The sequence below is a fragment of the Cebidichthys violaceus genome, unplaced genomic scaffold (genome assembly GCF_023349555.1).
Source record: "Cebidichthys violaceus isolate CVI_PGR_0920_01 unplaced genomic scaffold, fCebVio1.0.p SCAF_25, whole genome shotgun sequence".
NCBI lineage: Eukaryota > Metazoa > Chordata > Actinopteri > Perciformes > Stichaeidae > Cebidichthys > Cebidichthys violaceus.
Window position 1 is genome coordinate 768,134 of NW_027176428.1, and position 17,137 is coordinate 785,270.

General features: G+C 45.8%; 1 protein-coding gene across 4 annotated transcripts in view; it reads right to left on the reverse strand.

Moving 5' to 3' along the window:
* The window catches only part of sulf2a (sulfatase 2a), a 41,368-nt gene that overhangs the window by 5,910 nt on the left and 18,321 nt on the right, over positions 1–17,137 (reverse strand). For all 4 annotated transcript variants that reach the window (XM_068720209.1, XM_068720206.1, XM_068720208.1 and 1 more), the window contains 7 exons: positions 4,306–4,574; positions 3,294–3,533; positions 3,049–3,200; positions 2,541–2,710; positions 903–1,053; positions 461–636; positions 180–308 (listed from right to left, as the gene is read on the reverse strand). In XM_068720209.1, coding sequence (XP_068576310.1) covers positions 180–308; positions 461–636; positions 903–1,053; positions 2,541–2,710; positions 3,049–3,200; positions 3,294–3,533; positions 4,306–4,504 — 1,217 coding nt within the window. In that variant the 5' untranslated portion in view covers positions 4,505–4,574. The remainder of the gene's footprint in view (positions 1–179; positions 309–460; positions 637–902; positions 1,054–2,540; positions 2,711–3,048; positions 3,201–3,293; positions 3,534–4,305; positions 4,575–17,137) is intronic.

Genomic DNA, 17,137 nt, shown 5'->3' on the forward strand with positions numbered 1-17,137 from the left:
GGATTGTTCATTATGTCCAAGAAAAACACGAATAACAGAGATCTAGTACAACTTTAAGAAGTCCAGGCAAATTGCTTTTTTGGCACATGGCCATCTAATCTGCAGCATTATAAATGTCATTCTTGAAATGTCTGTTGAATGCCAGGACGCTGCGTAAAATAAATGTGTGGTGTGTTCACCTATTGACTGGCCTTTCTGTGTCCAGCAGCTTGAGGATAGACTTGCCATCCATTTCTGCAGGAATATCAAGACCGGCCATGTCCAGCAGAGTTGGTGCCAAGTCGACGTTTAACACTATATGAGGATTACTGCAGTGAAGCAAGAAGGAAGGGATATTTTTATTGGAATTTTTTATAGAAAAACAGTTTCACAACGTCAATAATCTCACACTTTTAATAGTGTGAGACATCTAGACATCATAATATTAATATCAGGAAAAGTAGCAGTCTGTGTCACTCACACGACCCCTTGCTCCACATTAGGTCCTCGTACGAAGAAGGGAACACGGATATCAAACTCATAAGGCATTGATTTGCCCTTGACCAGACCAAACTGCCCGATGTGGTAGCCGTGGTCGGAGGTGTAAATGAGGTAGGTGTTGTCAAGCTCCCCCGTCTCCACCAACATGTTGTACAGCTACGGAGGAGGATACAACTCATTGAACACTCACACAGTGTAAAAAGTTATACTTCACGTTTGATCGCTCAAATCTCCTGTGCAAGTTTCAAGGAAAAGGGATTGAACAATTTACCAAGTGTGTCAGTGAATATATTACACAGTCCCTCTCAGAACAGGCACAGATCTCACAGGACTTGAGACTGTCAGACGGAATGTGCGAGTGTGTGTCTGTGTGTGTTTCTGTGTTTAAGTATATATGTCTATCTGCCTGCATGTCCGCCTACCTTTTCCATACTGTCATCCACAGACAGCAGGGTCTGCATCCTCCGGCGCTGCAGCATGTTGGTGAACTGCATGTGGACGGGCTTCATTGCTCCTGTGTAGCGTAGGATCCAGTGTTTGTCGAGGTTAGGGGCATAGTTGTAGCTGGGAGTTCTGAAAGAGGAAGAAAAACATCAAACTAAACCACACAACAAAAACAACAATGCGGTCTTCTTAACATTTAATTTTTGTAAAGAAAATCAGACTACATTTGCATTCAGTTGTTTTTTTTTCCCACCTCTACACATCTGATTTTCATATTCTTTAGCTGTAAATTGGATAATAGAAAAATGTACCAGTGTGTGTAGAGTTACAATGTGCATTCACAGCAATATCCTCTGCCGGTGTCTGCTGAGGTCTCCTATTCTTTCGGAAGTAGCAAGAAAACTGTTTATGCAATGCTAAACTGGAGGTTACATAAACCATGTAAAATGTGAAGCAGTGCAATCGATAGGACTGAACACAGTGAGCACAGTTTGATCAATAATTAACTCCGAGCCATATGGAACTTTAATTATTTGAGAATAAACACTGCTAAATAGCTAATGGGATCCGAGAAGAAAATATATTTAACGTTTAAAGCTAATCGATTCGACTTTTAAGAAATGCTAATGTCCCACATTGGAAACTCTAATGTAGTGTGAAGATGTGTCTGCAAGGAGCCAGGGTGAGGAGAAGGTTTATCACCAGAGGAGTGCAGGACTTTTACAGCCTCTCTCTCTTAATTTGGTTGATAAGGGTGGAGGGAGATGGAGGGAGAAAAATAGCCACAGAAGCGCTCTCAGGAAACATCACTCGAGGGAGAGCAAATTTATGGAGAAAGAGCAATTAAAAGTTTGTACAAAGACACTGGGGCTGAATTTACAGAATATTCTGTGTGTAAAGCCTGCGTGGCACAGGTTAATGATGCTAGAGGGATTAGACAAAGCAGGAGAACGGGTCTGAGTTGGAAGGAGGGGGCAGAAACGGCAGTCTCATTACTGGCCTTGGATCTGTCTCTGGGGGCCAATATCAGGTCCGCCATTAGCCAGCAGCACTAGGCAGCAAGTCAGGAGTATGGAGGGTCGGGAAGACAACGGCTGAAGTGGTGTGTGTGTGTGCGCCTATGTGTGTGTGTGTGTGTGTGTGTGTGCCTGTGTGTGTTTGCGGGATCATTACCTATGCATTAAACACACATTATTCATGCCTTTCTTTAATCACGGCTGACAAAATGGTACAAATTAGCACGGCTGACAGTGGATGTGAACGCGAATGTGAACGCGAATGTGAACAACACATGAGCCAAATATACTGGAGTGAAACACGGGCTGTGCGTGGAGAGGGCTCAGCTGCCAAGAGCATACCGCAGGCGGAGGAAGATAAGATCGAGCTGAGATTATGGAATTCGTGTCATTCTGGGTCAAATGGAAAGGGAGCCTGAACGTGTGGATGACTCATACGCAAGCAGATAGCTGTGGATGTGAAATTGTAAAAAAATAAAAACCTACCCTTGTGTTTGTCTGCTTTGTCTAACATGAACCAAATCAGTACACATTAAATGGGCAAAGCCAGTCCATGCAGTTCAAACTAGGAGAGTATTGAAGCGTAGTCATTTTTCTTACATGTGCTGTGATGCGTTGAGGAAGGCAGAGCTGTACTGAGGGGCGGAGTCCTCTGGACCGTGCGGAGCGACGTGGCTCAGGACCATCATGACGGGACGGTGAGGGTACATCTTCTTGGACATGCGGAAGTAGTTGGTACTGTCGTTGGTAATGATGTCTGTCAGGTAGTCCTGCGGAGCGAGCAGACATTGTCCATCAGGCACTCGGTGAGTGACAGAGGGAGTGAGAGAGCATTCGGTGCTATGCTGGGCCCAGTGCCCATTACTGACCTGAACTAGTATATAAAAAACAATGACAACAATGTATCTAAATAATGATCCACAATGGACTTAATATGCCGTTTGACCGTGTCATTTTTAAACGCTGGTGACGCTTTTTAGTTCTAAACTATTCATTAATTACACAGGTTTACTCAATGTTAACTGCTTAAACCGTGGAGATTACTACATCTCTCAAAGCAATCTAAAAGTACTTTGTGTTATATCTCTCAAGTGGAGTGTTTAAATACCTTTGAGTAGACACCGCTGTGTTTCTCTCGCACTCCGTTCCTGCAGAGGGTGTAGTTGTAGAAGCGAGAGTTCTTCACCAGTGCTACCCATTCCTTCCAGCCAGGGGGCACATAGGAGCCGTTGTACTCGTTCAGATATTTTCCAAAGAAGGCTGAGTGAGGAACAGGCGAGCAGAGTGTTAATTTCGGTCCTGGGGCTCAATGCACCAGTGAAAGCATACCTGTTCCAGACTTGCGGCGCTCACCTGTCCTGTAGCCAGAGTTGTTGAGATGCACAGCGAAGGTGTGCGGCTCGTGGTGGGCCTGCCACGAGGGTGAGGAGCAGTTCTCGTTGTTTGTGTAGGTGTGGTGGTTGTGCACATATTTCCCCGTCAGGATGGAGGAGCGGGACGGGCAGCACATGGGCGTGGTGGAGAAAGCGTTGGAGAAATGTGTGCCGCCCTTCTCCATGATGTGCCGAGTTTTGTTCATGGCCTGCATTGAGCCTGGGAGAAAACGGTGCAAGAAAGAGAGGAGGCGGGGGGAGAGGTTGTAAGAAGGGCAAGGAGGGTGAGAGGAGATTCAAAGGCCAAGGAGTGAAATGAAAGGGACGCAGGGGGGATATAAAACGGTTGGAGAAGAGAAAAAAAAAGAGTGAGAAATTGAGGAAAACGGTGAGCGAAAAATATAAATATAGGGCACGAGGGGTAAAGAGCTAAAACCATTATCGACATGGTACGAAAGGAGGAAGGGGGGAAACTAAATGAGGAAATAAATCTTTGAGGTAAAGTGTAACCCATTTGGATTCCTGTGTACTAAAAGCTTTTCAGGCTGATGGTGATTGTTTGGGAAAACAGATGCTTGACCATAAATTCCTGCTTTTCAATGAGAGTCTTCTCACTAGCGATCACAGGAGAACAAAAGATGTCACAGAGGCCATTATGCAGCCACTCCAGTCCAATACGCCGCTAAAGGACTTAAGCGGGAAGGGAGATGGCCAGGATTTGGCACCCAGACAATGGAAGCCATAGGCCGCCCTCATTTCATGCCAGCATTGGAGGAGTTGGCAAAGGGAGCACATGACTTTGAGTGGGCCAGTTGTTATGATGCCAAGAGGCAGCATTAGGCTGACTTTCCCCTCACTGATGCTGTTGGATACACATGGAGAGAGTACCCACACCCATGGGACACGGACATAAAACAAACAGAGAGAGAGAGAGCGAGAGAGACAGCTGCACAAACACACAGGAAAGGATTAATGGCGGAAAAATGTCTTACCCAGTTCTATGTCCTGATCATCGGTGAGGATGAGGATGATGTTGGGTCGGATGTTGCGGAAGTGGCGGTCCCTCTGCAGGCGCGACTTCTGGCGATAACCAGACAGATAGCCAGAGCCATCGGCCACAGGAAGGATTCCCACCAGGAGGAGAAGGAGGAGAAGAAGAGGGAGAGGGCCGGAGAGCCCCCGCCCTGCCATCACGCTAGCCTGCAGTCACCTCCTCAGTCCTCCGTTACTCACACGGGAGTCTGCAGCACCCTCACTCAACCTGAAAGACGGGACACAGAGGGAACTGATAAGAATAAAACTGCGCGCACACACACACACACACACACACACACACACACACACACACACACACACACACACACACACACACACACACACACACACACACACACACACACACACACACACACACACACACACAAAACATGGTGAAAAATAGCAGATGCAAGCCTTGGACAGCCATTACAGGGTGCTCTTCCGTACATATGCACCCGTTTGGGCTGAGTTCAGCTCGTTAATCAATCATTAATGATGCATTAGAGTGGTGTCATTGGCCGGGTGTAATGATCTCTGGTGATGAGCACATGGCTGCCAGGCTGGGGCTAATGGGCCTGGGCCCTGAGCCAGCTCGGGACTCACCTCCCCCTCCTGAGAGGGTTAGGGTGGATATGAGGGGTGTGGGGAGGAGGTGTGTGGTGGGGGGCAGAGGTGAAGGAGAGAGACAGAAGAGGAGGGGATGAGAGGAGGAAAATAAAGACAGGGGTCAATGAGCAGAGTGACAAGACTCCAGTTCTAAAGATGAGAAAACGCTGACTTCAAATTATACCGACTATACACACAGTGTGGCAGAAAGAAATGTGGAAGCATATGTGGAAAAAGAAAGACGGTAATATATAATGTGGCGATATCACTAAGGACAATAAAAGCAAACTGCCTCCAGATGTGCGGAAAATTGCAAATTCTGCTCGCCGTGTATGAGTTTAACATAACAATTAAAGTCAAGTACGTGTTTAATAGAGCTTTTTCATAATTAATCTCTACATGCAGTTTACAAAAATTACACTACAATCCTATTAGTTCTCTACTAACTCTTCCTCATTAACAGCATATCCCCTCTGAGTTCACCATGGCAACTGTTGTAGCAGTAGCACCTGACTACAGAACGAATGATTCATAGCAAACGATAGAAACAAGAGCATCGCTACGTTTTTAGATTTATACTGTTCAACCACGTGAACTACATATTAAATCTCAACAGATAAAGCAAGAATCGTGAAAAATTTTTTTGAAACATTTACTATTAAATATTAGATAGGAAATGCATATTGATACATTTAGTTTTAAATAAAAGTAGGCTAAATAAAATGAAATTTTATTCCACATATCTTTTTAATTGAGCTGTTATTTGTCACACATTTATTATGCAATGAATATTAGATGGTTGAAGACAAGAGCTGAGTTTTGTGCCTATTATATCATGAAACATAATATAAGAGCAGCAATATGCCTCGATGACCATGATCATAAACACAGTTTACAAGCAGCAGCATCAGAGTGCCCACTGAGATGCTCCGCTGTCAGTGAGGTAAGGTGGGGGTTTGAGCATGTGTGTGTGTGTGTGTGTGTGTGTGTGTGTGTGTGTGTGAGTGTTTGTGAGTCCACAAGGAGTATGAAGACAAGGACAACAACACAACGGCAACCTCTCTCTGCTGGGACCGCAACGCCTCCTTAACGACAACCCGCCTGGAGTACAGTCCGACATGGGGGGATAAGCACGATAAGAAAGGAACAGATGCACACATGCAAACACGCATTCATCAAAGACAGCATGAAACCCTCAAAAAGCAAAAATGTAAAATCTATTAAACATTTAAGGGAAAAGATGATTATAGAAGAGAAACTTCGCTCCTCAGTCTAACGCAAAACTGTTTTTCAGATTGTGCTCATTAAGTTCTTCCCTCACACCCACACATGTCCTCTATCCTCCTCCACGCAACGCACACACACACATAAGACAGTATAACAGCAGCTGTGTTTGCTCTGGCTTCCTACTCCCAGGTCATGCGGTTCTTCCCCAGAGGAACACATGAGCTTTGACCCGAGTCGCCGCGCTGTTTGATATCGTCCTCGCTCCTTTCTGTTGCTCTCTTCCTGCCTGCATCCCTCTTTCATTTCTGGCATGGGATTAAAACAAGACACAAGCGAGGGAGGAAAAAAAACTTGGTGAAAGAACAACACAGATTTAACTAGCTCTGTCTGCAATCAGCAGTGAATACCCCAATCACCAAAATGGATTCCAGGACATCCACTGTGAATAAAGAATAGATTCAGTGTGCTCAAATTGAGACAGTCCTCTGCTATTGGCTCCCTTTTTGAGAGTGGTTTGTGGTGTGGGAGGTACAGTAATTCCCTTTGATAGTTGTTTATCTGTTCAAAAAGCTGATGTGGGCAAAAACCCGTCAGGGAAGAGTCCCAAATATAGACGTGATTTACAAGAAAACATCCAGCTCGATTTTACACGCTGATCTATCAATAGCTAAGTATGTAAATGCGGTGTTATTGACATGCTACGGTGGTGGATATTTTCTGACATTACCCCCATGAGGCCTCCTCCTTTGCCTTGATACTGAGGACTAATTGGATTTTCAGGCTTTTATCAGCTCCAACTGACACATACAGTCCTTTCTTTCCCGTTTGCTCTCTCCCTCTCTCTTTTATCTAGCCGTATTGTTTATCTCTCTGGGTGGCAGATGCTACATGAAACCGCAAAGAAAAGAAGAAAAAAAAAGAGAGGAAACCGTAACGTCCAAACAGACAGAAGAAGCAATTATACCTTGAAGATGTGTGGAAAAGCAAAGATGGACAACCATTGAAAAACAGAAGCATCTATCCAAGCTCTACTCAGTCTCCATCAACAAGACCAATGTGATGGTTTGTACACATTCATAATGCAAGGCGAGCCATGTTGTTTCTGTAAACTGGGATGGTTTAGAGCCCGTTTGCCTGACAGAGCTCTGCCCTCATCAGCTCTTTCCACTAAGCAAGCTACGAAACGACAATGCTGATTCAGCCAGATAACGCGGAGTGAAAGACAAATTTTTGCCATTTAGACAGAAGCACAAGACAACACGAGTAAATATAACTCTCAGCAAAACTCATTAAAAGGCTGGGGGCTCAGAGAGGAAGGGCTGGGGAGTAAGTTAGCAGAATATGAGATCACAGGGAATACGCTTCTAAAAGCATGTTGTGGGAACGAGGATCATCTCAGGTTATACTAATGCCAAGTGATGCCTGGAAGTCAGAACAGAGAAGGAAAGTTTAGCTCTTCAGCCTTTTGCTTGTAAAGGGGCTCTAAGAGACAGCAGCACTGCATCATCAGATAAAAACTTAATGCCGTCCATCTCTTATTGATACGACTGAATTATAAATGGCCGTGGCAACACAGAGCTGGCCATGTCACAGCATGGGCGTGATGGTAAGACGTGGGATGAAAACACACACCAGACCGGCAGTAAGAGATGTTACACTGGCCAACAACACACGTCTGTATACTTCAAGTATCACAGTTCCAGCGAGGCGGTGAGGAAGCTGGGAGAGCGCTTGATAAATCTCCCAAATACTTTGCAGAGGCGTTAATGTACTTTCTCCCTATAAATAAAACACCTTGGGCTTTGAAACAGGCATAAAGTTTGATTCATCCAATCTGAAGCTCCCCGAGAAGGCACAAAACAGAATATGAGAAAACCGAGGAAAAAAAAACAGACATTTATTACATATTGAAGGAGGACGAGTCATGGCGTACACTCGCAATTTAATCAGCTGTGTCTCATAATGCATATGAAATATGGAGGAGAAAGCCCACAAGCTCGAAGCCAGACTCCTGAATTCTCTATCACAAGTGTTCTGAGAGAGATAGAGAGAAAAAGACGGAGAGCGTGAGAAAGGGAAAGAAGCTGTAGGCATATAGTTTGGAGAGAACAAAGCCGGAGCACTACCATTGCAGATGGATTTTTCCCAAACATGAAAACTGGATTCACAAGAGCAAGGCTTCCATATGAAATAGAGGAGAATAAAACAGAATGCGGTAGCAGAGAACCTCCACATCTCTCCTGCGTCGTTCTCGATGCAGGAAATTGTTATCCAATGTATTCTAGTGCTGGAAAACATAAAGGAAGCGGCCAGGAAAAAAGTTTAAATAGACACATCCCGTTCTGAATGTAGCCCGCTGCAGCACTATCGAGCCAATCCCTTTGGTCATAATTGAGGCTGGCAGGGCTTTGCTAATGTGTGACTTTGTTCCCATTGGCCTGCCTAGCTCTGAACAGAATGTGCAAAATCTCCAAGGACCCTTGAATTTACCAACAAAAGTTGGCATTCAGATGCAAATTCTGCAACGGCATGCATCTATGTGAGAGTAACTTTCTCTCAGAGAAGTTTACGTGTGTGTGTGTGTGCGCGTGTGTGTGTGCATGCGTGTGACTATGTTTCCGTCAGAAGGAGGGATTTGCAATTCTCAATACAGTATGGAATGCTTTTTTCATGATAATAAGAAGCCGTGGTTTGTTGCCATCCTTCATCTATCATTCTCTGCTTGCAAATCTTTGCTCCACCAACGGAATCTGGAAAAAACACAGCTGCAAAATCATTTGACCCTATAGTTAGAGGTATGGTCGAACATGCAATAACTGATTTGCTGCAGGGGTCCACACTCGGGAACACAACAGTGACATATCATCTTTTAAATTGTTGATGGTGAACGGTTGCTTCTTTAAACATCCAGCAGACGGAGAGCACCATGATCATTTAAAATGAGTTGTGTTTCCGTCCACCTGAACTATCTATTTAGCCGTCGTTGGTCTCTTCCAATTCCTGAGGGAAATATATGGCTCCTTAGCTGCTAAATGCTCGTCGCTAACTGTGTCTCTGAGTTGTTTAGTGTACAGCAGGTTCACAGAGCTGCCTGCTGCGGCTGGAAACGATGCAAGGGGAATGAAAGTTGCTACAGAGCTTCATAAACCCTCAGGGAGCTCGTTCATCTCCACAAGCAATCCCTCGCTTGGTTAAACTTAACTTGGTTAAACTTGGGGAAAGACTTCCATTATGGCTAAAGGCTAATGGGTATTTGTGAACCGTTAGTGAGAGTTTTGTAATGCATTTTATGACAAAAACCCCCCCGTGCTTTCTGGTTTCAAACGCTTTATGTGCCCATCAACTATCTCACACTTTCCACTGCTTTGCTACCAAATCTAAACACGGGAACGTTTGAGTTGTTTTAACCAGCAACCTCGTCATGACAGGTGCTTTGACAGTACAGCTGCATCCCACATGATCTGTTCTACCAATGACCTTGATCATTAATAAATACTGGTTTGATGACATCTAAAACAATGGCTCCTTTAACAGGTCAGCACGTTCCCTTCGAAACTCTCCAGTCCCTCGCTGATAACCCTGAAATCATATTCAATAACTCTCCAACTGCTATTTGGTTTAAAGTCGTGCCTCCGCATTCCTTTGACAAATGTGTCTTTACTTTCTAATAACTAACTTTAATGGTTGAGAATGACAAGAGATAATGATGAGGCTGATCCCATTCACCGGGAAGATTTAATTTAGATTTCCCCCAGGTTCCGATAAGCTCTGTACTCTGCAGACTTTTAAGATGGCAGTCAGAACCTGCACAGCAATTTTATGTTTGAACACGCAGACACAAAGAGCCGTGGTTAGCCTCTAAAAGTGAGAAAGGGAGATTTGTGCTACGATGAGGGGACTCAAGTGGAAAATATTTCTTTCCACAGTTACCGTTGAACTGCTTCCCTCACATTTGTGCGTTTCTTTTTTTTTTTGTTTCTACATCATCTTCTTCCCTAACCTTTAATTCCATGTGGAATGTGCTGCCCAGACAGTGACATATGAATGAGAGTCATTTTAGTACTTAACACATCATTAATCCTGCAGAGAGTCTGTTGCCCCGAAAAAGGGGTGAAGCCGAGATGTGTTCCGGCTGGAAGAACCCTCCCCCAACACACACACACACACACACACACACACACACACACACACACACACACACACACACACACACACACACACACAGCAACTTATCTTACACACACATTCCATTTGTTCATATACATTTTTCCAGGAGTGAAAGAATACATTTTCCTGGGTTCACACCTAGATTTACTTTATCTACACTATATGGCCAAAAGTACACGGACATTCCTGGTATGGGACTTTTTTTTATGATGATTTGGGCAAAGCACCTAAACTCCAAGCAAGTGAAATCTCAAGGCTCCAGGATAAAATTATATTTTTTAGCCTTATCGCCCAGCATTGGTGAGCAACCTCACTACAGCTCTTTTGGCTCAATGGGAGTAAATCCCTGTAGCCAGGTTCCAAAATGTTGTGGTAAGCTTTCCCAGATGGGTGGAGGCTGTTATAGCAGCTTATTAATGCTCAAGATTTGAACACACAATTTCAATTTCTACATTTGGCCATGCGATGTACTTTTTTTAATTTGGGATTTTAAGATCGATGGTGCAAATTATATTCACAAAGTATAGTATGTAAGTGAAAGTGACATGGAAATAGGGAAATAAACAAACTGATACATTCTAAATGCAGAGAGGCACAGTGGAATATCTCCTCGGAAGTCACCTTCTGGTCACGCTTCGCTTTGGAAGACGCCTCATGCGGTTAGCTTGATCCACACCCAGACACGAGGAAGAAAAAAATCACCTCAGCTCATCTCAGCTGCAACTCTATAATCCACGGGGCCCATTATCTTTGAAACGGTGCGGCGAGTGATGGGATGCCGGGTGAATAGTTTGGTGGAAAAAAATTAGAGGGTGAGGAGGAGGAGGAGGAGGAGGAAAGAGACATAAACAGGGAGAGGTAGGAAGAGAAAGAGACTGTATGATGGTGTCAGTTCAGACAAAAGGCCCAGTCATGATGTGTTCTCGCTTGAGAACAAAGAGCTCTGACAGACTCCCTGGGTCTGTTCTGTTGACTATAAATGTACCCCACACACACACACACATACATACATGCAGGCAGAGCGACAGACAGACACACAAACACACCCACACTCCCCGTATCAGACTTCAAACATCTCTCTCCAACAAGGGGACATAAAAGGAGAGAACAGCAGTTAGGCTAATTATCTCAGAATCTGGAGGAAATGAACAGCATCGTTTTGTTGTATTGTTCTGAAATTGTTTGGCCCCAGCAGCACCAGTGGGCCATCATACAGCTACTGCGTTTTTGTCTCCTCCAGGTTTAACAAACTAAAACAGTGAAGATATTCTTCAATAATGAGCTTGGAATGCAGCCACGACCGCAAAAAAACAACGTCAAAACCTGCTGCAGTGAGGATGTTTTGGTGACTGAATTGAGTCTCCGTCTCTCAAGACGCCAGTTTTGTCTTTCATCCACACACGTCCACTTCGCTGTTGCCAGCAGCAACAGAGTGGCATGTAGGGCTAGCGCGGTGGTCGTTTCTTTCTTTTTTTTTGGGGGGGGGGGGCTTCAGTCAGGGTCCACGGCAGGGTCATGGCATTTACCCCTCCTCTTCTACACCCCTTGCAGTACGCTCCACCAGAGCCCAAAGAGAACACGGAGGTGTTAGAGAAAACACAAACAGAGCCCCGATTGTCCCCGACTTGGGTTCAACCCCCCCCCCCCCCCCCCCCCCCCCCACAGCCCCACCTCCAGGGGTTTTAGGACTGAGAGAATGAGCAACTGTCAATGGTGTTTTGTCAATACGTAGCTTTTTTCCCCCTTCAGATGGGTTTATTCTGATGTCAGAGGGAAATGCGCCTGTTTTGCAGTCTGCGAGTGTCCTTGCCTTTCCTGTCCCATTGAGGTTTGTATGGGAAAGCCATTTGTGGTGCGTCCGAGAGAGCGGCACAATTGCCAGCTCCTTTGAGACAGAGGTTGACAGCTGAAACAAGTGAGCAAGCTGGTGGACAGGGCAGCCCGCTGAGTGATGGCTGTTTCTTATTGGCACTTATTGACCAGAGGCAAAGCCCCCCTACAGTGTGTCACATCTCAGCTAAATGGATTACAGACAAATCAGCCGGGGCCAATTGTTCCACAGACCTAAACTACCTCACCGAGGCCTCAGTGCAGCCAAGTGACTTCTGCATGACATTGCATAGCTGGAGCACCAGTGAGACATCAGCCATCACACAAAATATGATCTGCTTAGAACGCCAGAATACAAAAAGAAGCTTAATGAGAGGAACGTTATTGGGGTGCACACCGTGATATTTATCTGCTCGGGATAACGCAATTATCCCTATAGTTGGTGAAAATTAGGATTCATAGATTTTAAGCTGCCGTTTGTTGTGTTTTAATTACATGCCATTTCTCTCCCATCATCAAATTAACACCTGCAGTGGGGACTGATCCTAATGGCCCTGACTTAATGATGATTACAGACAATATCGGTTTCATCTTTCAGCAAACAACTGCTGCCAAGCCCTCTGAATAAATTATAGCCCAGATGATTCAACGCGCTGTCTGGAAGTTACAGTTCAGCTGCTGACGATCACTTCTACAGACTCGGGATTCTTTCACTCTACTGATAAACAACGTCTCGACTACTCAAAGAGGCCCTACGCAGCAGAGGGATGTTTTACCCTGGGGTGGCGGGGGTCTGCGGGCGCAGTGGGGACCATCTTCTCTGGTGTTAAGCATACCCTTGGGGGTTGGAGAAGCGACGACCACTTCTTTATTTCTTCACTCCGCCCATTCTCCGTCCTAACCCCTCCACCCCTCGCTAGCCAGGCTTTCTCCTGGGCCTTTTGTCGGCGGATTACTGGGGGTTTAGAGACGCACACAGTGATCCCGCCCTCCCCTATCGGAACCACACAGGGGGTTAAGACTGGAGCACAGAGGGGAGACCTCCACACAAAGATCTGGATTACAGAGGCTTTCTATGTATGGCCACTTATATTACCCCCATTTGCTCTACTCAGAAATCACCACAGATTGCTATTCAATGCTTGTGGTTTTCCCAGCAGGCATCTTGGGATATGTGCCAAAACCAAAGAGAAGACTTTTTTAATTTGTAACAACACGTACAGCGTACATTGAGTGTGTGTGTGTGGGTTTTTTTTCAAACTAAAGTCTGTATTTTGTTCAGTTTAAACAGTTTGTGTGACGATCCACAGTAATTGACCAACACAGAAAATACTCACGGCAAACAAACAAGCCTCAGGTGAAACCGCAGCGACGTGTAACTGTACGCAGTCAACACACACACACACACACACACACACACACACACAGCCCACATCGTCCCTCCATATTGGGAGAGAGCACAGGCTGTCTCCTCCTCTACAGGTCGGTATCCATCTCTCTCTGCCTCGTCCCCTGGACAGCTGCCCAGACAGCCCATCTGTCTGCGCTGACCTGTGTTTGGGACCATGGGGGGAGCCTAAGTGGTCCATGAAGGGGGTCTCTGGCATGTTGCCTGCCCGGTAATGACAGCTAAGCTGCCAGCGGCCTGCCTAACAGCTCTGGAGGTCTCTCTGTGGTGCTACAGTATTGATATTGTATCGGGTTGCAAAGGGCTTGGCAGCCTTTTAATGAGAGCTCAGATTGATCAGGCGGTAGTGGCTCTTACTGTGGATGATGCTCATTGGCTGTCCCAGTAGGCTTGACCCCCCCCCCCACCCTTTGATTAGTATCATTGAGTGAGGAGGGAGACGTACACAAAGTACACACTCACACTCACACAAATACAGTCATGTAGGAATGTTGAAGTTGTCAGGAGGAATTTTAGTTGTCGTTAGTTGTAACTGAAATAAGTCACAAACATACTCTGCCTTGGATTGTCATAAAGTTTCAGCTGGCATCGGTCATGGAACAGTTAAAACAAAATGTAGCTGTTAAGGGACTCACAGTCACCGCAGTCATCAACTTTAAAATACTACTGGCAGTAAACTTTACAACATAATTGAAACTTGAAATTGACTTCCAAAGTTAAAAATCTGTTCCATTTTAGTCTGCATGTCGTTATAAGAAGTTGCTGTAATCTCAATAATAATTTCCCCAAACAGAATACTTCATCAGCATTTACACAGAAAAAAAGAAAAAAAAACGCTTTAAGCCTCTCTCTCAGTAAAGAGAATGGCTGAAATGACAACTAACAGTAATAACGCTGGAATCAACCATCCACACGCACACACACACACACACACACACACACACACAGGGGAGAGAAAGCCAGATCGCTTTCCTTTATGCTGAAGTTCTCTGAACGGTCACTTAACTGGACAACAAGGGTATGCAAAGTTCAAATAAACAGAGTCAGAGAGAGAGAGAGAAATGAGGGAGAAGAAGATATTTAACCCATCTGCCTGTCACCCTCTATAATGATAACTCACCTTTCTGCCCCCCCCCCCCCCCCCCCCCCCTCTTTACCTGCCTCCACAGGCTCATGTCAAGGTCACAGAAGTGGTCTCTGGGACTTGAATCTCTCCTATTAGACCTCTATTAAGCTCCTGTCAGACAAGCAGCCAGCTGTCGCGCCTCCCCTCCTATGGTCGTGATCATGACCCCCCCCCCCCCCCCCCCCCCCCCCCCCCCCCCACACACACACACACACACACACACACACACACACACACACACACACACACTCAGCCTCTGGAACCCCCCTTGGGATCTACAGCAGGGAAGTAACAGGATGGAGGTAGAAATGAAACCCTGCTCAGTACTCAGGGGAGAGAACATTATGATTACTTTTCAGTGGCCTTTACTACTGAAGCAGCCGAGAGACCATTCCACGACTGTGCTGCCGATCGGTCACGCTGAAATGCGATTCAAGTACCGAATGCACTGAATTTGCACGGGTGGAAATGGTACATGTTGTGATCATGACCTTTGTCAAAATGTTCTCGACGCACCCGAAGGCAACCCGCTCGGCCCCTTCTTCGCCTTATTCTCCCGCTCTCTTTTATTAAACATGAATTAGCAGCGCTTTGATCAAGTTCATCACCCTTGTGTTGTAATTAGTGCGATGTCAGCGCAGAGCGCGGGCCCATTCCGGTAATAGAGTAATTACCGGCCAGCTCTCTGACCTCAATAGCCAGACCCCCACACACCTTCAAACCTTTCTTATCACACCTTCCTATCAGCGCAGATGGAACATTAAGCATCAGACAGGACAGGATATATAGCCAGCTTTTCAACCGGGTGGTGGAGGGGGGATTAATAACCTTTTACCGTGGATCACACTGAGCAAAAAGGTCAATCAGATTCATGAGAGAAGCGTCACGGATGAACGTCTGCGCTTAATGAGCGTCGTATAGCGCCAAGATCACTGTTGCACTCTCCTATATGTCAAGTAGAAAAGCATTAAAAATAAATGGGGAGTACAGCCAATTCGAGACACGCATAAAATGGCCTGTAAATTCATAGCGTAAGCAGACAAGACAGGGAAAGAATTATACATCCTCAGCCTATATGGAGGAGAGAGGGTCACTCTTTTACGGCTGCAGAGATTCAATTAATTATCTCTACATTGTAGTTAAAGGGAGGGTAAGACACTACAAGCAAACGGTATATATCTCCAGATATCGCAACCAGATGCGCTGCATTTCTTTCAGGGTGGGCGGCGATGAAATGCTTGGTGCCATCCGGTGTTTAGAAAGCTCCTTGTTAAAGACGGCTGTGATTTAAAGCTATTAAAGCAATTTTCTGAACGGCAGGAGAGCTGTGGAAGAGAAGAAGAAGAAGAAGAAGAAGAAGGTGGAATTCAGATGAAACCTCCTTTCAGCACCATCGTCCCAGATAGCTTAAGTTGGCTGAGTGGTTATGCAAGTGGGCAGAGAGATTGTTTTTTTCAAGTGTACAGGCGCGCGCGTGCGCACACACACACACACACACACACACACACACACACACACACACACACACACACACACACACACACACACACACACACACTTTATTTACAGCCACTTCCTTACAAATAGAGAGCCGACTTCCCAGCCAGCCGATGGGAGCTGACACGCAGCAAAAGAATGGGCTGCCTCTGCGTTGTTACTATAAAGCTTGGCCAGAGTGCCGAGTGGCCTCTCTGTGTGTGGCGCCGCAGGTTGGCACACTCACAGGAGGCTTTATTGGGGGTGCCGTCCTGACCGTCAGGCAGCATGCCCGATGTTGACAAAGCCTGGTATCGCCTGCTGTCAGCCCATTCTGTGTGCACCCGGCGGAAAGAATCAATTAGGCCACGCTCACAACAGAGCACTTTAATATTTGACTTTTAATCAGCGGGCAGAAGGCAGGCAGGGGCATGAAAGCAAGCTAGCAGTTCCCGACTTGGTGATGTGGAAAATGAGGGTTGGGAAAATACTCCCAGAACCCCGCAATGTGCATCACGTAACCCCCGAGAGGATGTGAGGAATCAGTCTGAAGAGAAACTGCCCCAAACAACAGGCTAATCTCCCAAAGTGTTGGGGGAAAATATCCCTCCGTCACTCACAAGATATCAAAAGCACCTTACGCAACGAGCTGCAAGGACTGGAGGAGAAAAATCACAACGCTGTTCGTAAACAACCAGAGCTCTGTGGAAGGGACAGTGGTTTAAGAGACGAAAATGGAATTGATGAGGTCTTCACTTGGCAGATGAACTGCTCCTTTGAAGAGTTTCTCTAGAATAGTTTGGGTTTTATATCCCGCACTGCCGAAGGCCCCTTCTGCCAGCAAGGAGAGGAGGAAGAAAGAGAGAGGTGAATGCTGTCCTCACACTGGGGTTTTGAAGTGGAGATCAGTCCTCACTCCTCAAACAGAATAGCATAATAAAGGCGT